The 6,913-nt window shown below is 52.5% G+C and overlaps 1 protein-coding gene across 1 annotated transcript; it reads right to left on the bottom strand.

The window, feature by feature from the left end:
* LOC8081137 lies at window positions 2,531–5,282 on the bottom strand. Its single transcript, XM_002459317.2, has 2 exons — window positions 3,773–5,282; window positions 2,531–3,041 (listed from the first exon to the last, which is right to left on the bottom strand). Exon 1 carries the CDS (start codon window positions 4,923–4,925, stop codon window positions 3,816–3,818), a length of 1,110 nt encoding a protein of 369 aa, XP_002459362.1. The 5' UTR covers window positions 4,926–5,282; the 3' UTR covers window positions 2,531–3,041; window positions 3,773–3,815.

Here is a 6,913-nt window from a genome sequence, read left to right as displayed (position 1 = left end):
AATATCATTAGTTAACCCCTCAAGCTGTGGCTAAATATTGTTTGTTGATTTTTTTTTATGAGAGAAAAATATCGTGTGGATTGTTGTTTTTCTGGGTGGAGCGTACGGAGTGCATTTGTCCCAAAGGCCCATTAGGCGGTAGGGGCTCGGGGTCCCCAAGGATGGTCAGCTCCGTAAGGAACCAAGGCAGAGCTGAAAACTGAATCTCCACTCAAAAGCAAAAAAAAAAGGGACTGATAACTGAATCCACAAACTAAACTCCGAATATGCCTGTCTTCGTCCTCGGATTCTGTCATCTACCTTCCATTAAGGGCTCGTTCGGTTCTTGACAAAATTGTTTCCTGGAAAGATTTTAGCTGAATTAATTATATAATTTATATAAGCTTCAGCAAACTGGAATGATTTCAGGGCTCAAACCACAAACCAGGTCTACCGAACGAGCCCAAATCCAGTTCTACCCGGGCGAGTTCATAACAAACAAGGAGGAGGCTTTTGCTTCTGACGGTTGTTTGACCACGTACACAGGCTTACATTATACTCTGCATGGGAAAAAAAATACACATATATAGAGAAGGAGTACTCCTATGTGTGTGTGTGTTTTTTTTTTGCATGTGCTGAGTATCTAAGCTCGATTTTGAAGCCCGTTGACCGTGCGGGCTTAATTACTGCCCACATGGATGGTTCTTGTGACCGTACTACATGTGAGGCCTTGTTTAGTTCCGAAAAGTGAAAAAAATTTGGTACTGTAGCATTTTCGTTTGTTTGTGACAAATATTATCTAATCATAGACTAATTAGAATAAAAAATTCATCTCGTGATTTACAGCTAAACTATATAATTAGTTTTTGGTTTCGTCTATATTTAATATTTCGTGCATGTGCCACAAGATTTGATGTGACGAGGAATCTTGAAAACTATTTGGTTTCCAGCATGAACTAAACAAGGCCTGAATGTGCTAGATCGGATGGTGTGTGTGATCATGCATGTGAGTCACCCCTCTATGGCTCGCCACAGCGAACAGCATGCAAGAAACATGCAACACACACACACACAGAGACAGAGGCCCAACTAGTGTTGTCCAGACTCCAGACGTGCAACAGCATGTACGGCACGTGCAGCAAAGAGCGAAGGATGGTGCACGTGCACGGTCGCTGGTAGCCAGACCCGGTTTTTTTTGTGCCCTCGGATCGGATCGGATCCGCAGTCACAGACGGGTCGATGGGCGGCGGCGGCCCTCTCCACTCCACGCGCCCACCTGGCGTCCGGACCGTGGGGTGCATGCCGCACACGTGTGGGCTTCTGCTGCTGGACCGTACAGGTCACCTAAGAGCAAGTATTACAGTGGACTGTAAGAGCAACTCCAGCAGTAGCCTCCAAAACTAGGCCCCTACTTTTAATTTGGGTGCTCTCCCTACTTCTTGGAGCTCAACTTTTTTGCTTCAACTCCAACAGTAGCACTCAAATTTAAGCCCCCAAACCTATTCCAGAGAGAATGGCAGAAGGGACCCACTCGTCAGTGTCTTTTTCTTCTTCCTCTTTCTTCTTCTTTTGGACATAGACACAATTAGAGCATCAAGCCGGTTATCGTAGGGTGTCATGCACATGAAAGAGTAGAGAGAGAGGGAGCATGTGCTGGGGCTAGGACAAGCGATGGAGGATGGAGGCTGCCCTGTTGGGCCAACAGGAATATATGGGTGCCCAGCCAAATATGGGATCTGGAGTAGAGGCCCTACTGGAGTAATATTTTTAGCATGGGCACCCATATTTAGCTATTGGGGCTTGAGTAGGGGCCCTGCTAGAGTTGCTCTAAGCTGGCTAGATGTTGAGGTGGAGGAGAGAAGGGAGGAGAGAGAAGAGAAGCGGGCTGTAAGCTTACAGCCAGCCTGGACACAGGAACCAAGAAACTTTGTGAAAGAGACAAGTGAGCCATGTATTAATAGTAAATAGCTAACTATTGTATAGATGGGCTGGGAGAAGGCTGTAAGAAACCTTACGGCCAAGCAAGTAGGCTGTATTATTAAACTTGCTCTAAAGCCACGCGGCCCGCACACCGTGACCCGCTGGCACAGACAGGCCACGGCCCCCGACCCGACCCCGGGTGCGGAGTACCAACTGATGAACGACTGGCCCGGCGGAGGCGCTTTGCTCGTGTCACGTACTACTGCAGCTCGCAGAGTCACCGTACCATCCGTCTCCCCCGTCGCCGCGGCTGGCGGCACACGTACTCGTGCCGTGATCTGCAGCCTCCGCTCCGCCTGCGCGCGCGCGTTGACATCTCCATGCGCCGGCCAAGGCCAAGCCATGTGCGGATGTGCCACCCACACGGCCCTAGCTCCCCACCCCACCCCCACGCGCTCTATAGCTCTTCTTTCGATCCGGAAGTGACGGGTCAAACTCTGAAAAAAAAAAAATCTATGAAGGCTCGCGCCTGTCTTGTGCACCTCTCTCTGTTGACACTTTGTATCAGCATGTCTAGCAGAAATCGATGTCCTGTGCCAAACTCATCTGGTGACCCACAAGATTACTGACATACTCCGTAAGCACATTGCTTATGCATCGACCAAGTTCGTTCCTTCTTGTAAAACTGCTCAACAATTCACCGGAAGCGCATTGCTTAAGCATACACTACAAACATTCAGGCCACAACCCCACAACCATGATTACCTTTACAAAGTGGTTTTATTGCTTACGAGACACACACATTTAAGCCTTGTTTGGCTGCTGCATGCTCTAGGCAAACACATACGCGATTCTTGTTTCGGATGGACGATGGAGGACGCACGCACGCAACGCAACGCAATCACAACCTGCCGCTTCGCATTAGGTCGTCGCCGATGATTGCTTTCGTCCTCGTCTTCCTCTACTCCTAATCTACACAGAGTACACAGCATGTACCGTACTACTACACCGTAGAGGGACGGACCTGAACTGAAAACTCTGAACATGACGCGGCCGGGGGAAGGACCGCATGAGAAAATGGCACTGCTTTCGCTGTCGCCGTCGCCGTCGTTGGCCTGACTGGCCACAGCCTCTGCTACTACCTGCAACAATGCAAGGATGATCCAAACGGGGTTGTTAGATTCAGCACAACTTGCGAGCGCCTTGATGATTCGAGCAAATCCAAGCACGGAGAACGGAACGGAACTAAACCCCCAACCACTCGAGTCGAGACGAAACCTAATCCGCACGGAAAGATCAAGCAGGTGCAGTGGTGTGGTGGTGGCCAGTCTCAGGGTCAGAGGAGAAGACAGTGACAGTCCGTGGCAATGGTCAGTGCCGGTTATTACAGGCTTCCATTATAGTTGAGATCTCTTCTTAGTTGGGGGGATTAGGATATCGTTGACAACTCAAATCTCTGACTACAACTCGTCACTGCGTGATGTCATTAAGCAGACTCGACTTTATTGTTGCTAATACTAACTCTGTTTTGTTGCTGGATAAGAGCAGCTGAGCAGGGATGGAATGGAAGACAAGACAAAGCAACATAGAAAGAATAATCCATAAAGACTACTGTAGGCTGGGACCATACTAAATACTAATTTGTTGGGTGGAATCTCAATTCTTTTCAGTGAAAATAAAACTGTTGGGTCAAGCTTCAATTCACTCCCGGCTTCAACGATTGCAAAATCGGCGTTGCATATTTGCAGGAATGCAAAATGTTTCATAATCCTGATCTCGAGAGCTGGCAGTAATAAGTGCTAATTTTGAGGAAGCCCTGAAGCTCGCCTTCAGAGTTCAGAGTTTCAGACAGGGTAGCTATATGTATTCATACCTCGATGGTGCTGGTGCAGACCAGCCGCCCGTCCGTCCGTCCGTCAGTCCTTGAAGAGGACGGTGTCGGCGATGGCGAGGAGCGGAGCAAGACAGTCCGGCGCGAACTTGCGCGCGAACATGTGCGGGTGGGTATGGTTGGACGCGCGGAGCTCAGCGACGAGCCCTGGCGTGACCTCCGGCGCGGCGTACGTGTGCGGGTGTCCCGCGACGCTCCCCGTCCAGTTGACGCGGGTGAGCGTGTACCGCGCCACGCCGCCGGGGTCCGCCATGTCCAGCAGCGTCGGGAAGTAGTGCTCCTCCGGGTAGCACGAGTCCTGCGCCATGTCCGGGACGCAGGGCACCCTGAACTTGCGCCACAGCCGGCGCTCACGGACCACCAGCACGGCGTGGCGCCGCGCCAGCGTGAAGAATTGGGAGCCGATCCGGAACCGCTCGTAGGGGACCTCCGGGAGCATCGCGTCCTCGCCGCCCCGCGCCTCGTAGCGGGAGGGCATCTGTGGCTCCCCCGTCAGCACCTCGATGTAGCTGCGTGGCCGCCGGCGGGGGCCGGGGGCCGGAGGGAAGAGCGCGGCGTAGAGGCGCGGGAAGGAGTGGAGCGGGACGCAGTGCTGCGACAGCAGCGCGAAGTAGGCGTTGGCGGGGTCGTCCAGCAGCGCGGCCGCGAGAAGGCGGCGCGCCGCGGCGATGAGGCTCGCGTCGGCGCGGCGCGTCGGCTTGGCGGCGATGAAGCGGCCACGGAAGGATGGGGTGGGCGGGAGGAGCAGGCGCGCGGCCGGGTCGGCGTGGACGTACACGCTGAGGCGGGACTCGTGCCCCGCGAAGAAACGCTCCCAGAGCGGGGCGAAGGTGAGGTCGGAGTTGGTCAGGAACAGGAACGCCACCTTGGGCGGGGCGGCGGCCTTGGCGCCTGACGCCGCCGACGACTCCAGCGCGGCGCGGCGGAACAGGCGGAGGTCGTCGGCCTCCTCGCCGCCGGCGCCGACGCCGACGACCCGGAGGAATCCGCCGCCGGCGCTCCCCGCGGTCGGCGGCGCCTGCTCGTCCGCGGCCGGCTGCTGCGGCGGCGGGGACAGGCGCGGCGCGAGGACCAGCAGCGCCGTGAGCGACGCGAAGAGGAGCAGCGACAGCACCATCGGCGAGGACGCGGCCATGGCGGTATCAGTGTCAGCCCGTCGCACGGGGTCTAGGGGAAGGCGGCGAGCAGCGCGCGGGTCTCGGGGTCGGGACGGGACGGGACGGCTGGGACCGGTGGCGCTCGGCGTCAGAAGAAGAACAAGAAGAACCGCGTCGTGGGGATCGGAGGCGGCGGTCACGACTCACGATCGGGGAAAGCCGGAAAGGGAGGGAGAGGCGCAGAGGCGCACACGACGGCAGGAAGGCGATGAGGGGAGGAGGCAGTGCCCCGGGCAGGCTGACGGTCGCCTCTCGCCTCGCTTTCTTCTGGTCTCGTCACCCCTCCTGCCACTGACGCCGGGCGGGGGCGGCTCGGCGAGACGGGAGATGGCAGCAGCGCGCGGTGGGGGAGGGGGATCTCGGCGAGGTGATGATGACATGTGGGGACAGGGCGCTGTGGGGTCCGGCTCGCAGTGGGGTTCCGGGTGGACGGACCGGGTGAGTCGCGAGGCGAGGCGGGGTTTCGACGGCTGAGAGTGGATCGTTGTGGCTATGGACGAAGGAGAGCCGTCGGATGGGATGGGTACGTGGCGACGGATGGGGACGCTCGCCGACACGTGGGATACGCCTGTCTCGTAGTACTAGCCCTGGGCTTGTTGTTACCTGCCTGGAGGAGTGGAGGGTGGACGCTGGAGCTGGAGCGGCTGGGGGCGAGTGGAAGCTGGGACCGACCTGTCAGAGACTCCGGATACGTTTGGGCCCATGTTGTCCACTTTTGTACTACGAGAAAAGCTTTCTTTTGTTTAGTTGTGAATTTTTTTTTTGCAAAATAAACATTATAATATTTTTTTTTATATTTTATAAATAATATCATGGACTATCTACATTCAAAAGATTTATCTTATAAAATAATTAGTTATATTTTTTATTTATATTTAGTGTTTCATATATGTATAGTAAGATTTGATGTGATGAAAAATTTTAAAATGTTTTATGATTTTATAATTTTTCATTTTTTTTTTCTCTTGCTTTGCGTAGGATGGAGGCACAACAACTCATGATACCATTACACACTATAGACTTGGGAACACGTGCGCCAAAGCAATCAGCTCGGAAAAGGAAAAACTTGTGAGCTCTGCCAAACCATTAACTAAATGAATGAGCGAAAAGGAGATTATGCACTTCCCAATATTCCTATTCCTATGACTTTCTCATGAGTATCGAAACATCTATTTTTCACCGCTTTTGTAAAAGCATGGGTCTAATCTCCATAAAACTAGGAGAGTGTATAAAATTCTCTATTGAGATTGACCTAAGCAGAATTCCTGCACAATTCTGCCTAGCAAATTACCGACGCACCACGCAGGCGCGTAGAGGGGATTGGTGGATTCGCTGAGCCCACCACTGAATTTGGATAGTAGTGCTGGAATCGAATCGAATCGAATTCCAGTTTGAATTGGATACTGGGAATGCGAGTACAGCAGTATATATCTTTTGATTGATGAGAAATAAACGCATTGCTTGTATCTTTTCTGTTTTGCATGTTGTAAAAAAAAATTATCCTACCACTTCCCGGCTTCAATAGTCAATTATTAATTTATTTATTGTTATATTATCTTTTGCTACGCACTAGTTTTAGATGCCGGAGTAGTTTCAGTTTCAACGAGCAAAAAACTATACTCGTCTTACCAGCTTTCGTAAAAGCATGGGCTCGCCTTGAAGGCGCGAATCAAATCGAATGGAAAAATCGAGCAGGCCTCTAGCTCAGAACCCAAGCCGCCGGGCCTTTTTTTTTTGGTTTTGTCTTGATGGGCCACGAAATACGAAACGGGCCAGGCCCAACAAGACGACAGAAGCCCGACCTGCCGTTTGGTCCTGGTCCAGGAAGAGATTTTGGGTTCCTCTCAAAAAAAAAAGGAGGAAGAGATTTTGGGTCTGCTCGGGAGAGCTGTTTTTTTTTTTAAAAAAAAAAAGATAAAAAAACAGCTTAACTTTCACTTTTCTAACCCAAACACTTTCTTCAACT

Source organism: Sorghum bicolor, chromosome 2 (genome assembly GCF_000003195.3).
Source record: "Sorghum bicolor cultivar BTx623 chromosome 2, Sorghum_bicolor_NCBIv3, whole genome shotgun sequence".
In the NCBI taxonomy this organism is placed as follows: domain Eukaryota; kingdom Viridiplantae; phylum Streptophyta; class Magnoliopsida; order Poales; family Poaceae; genus Sorghum; species Sorghum bicolor.
The sequence above is the reverse complement of the archived record's forward strand: the minus strand, read 5'-3'. Positions and strand labels throughout refer to the sequence as shown.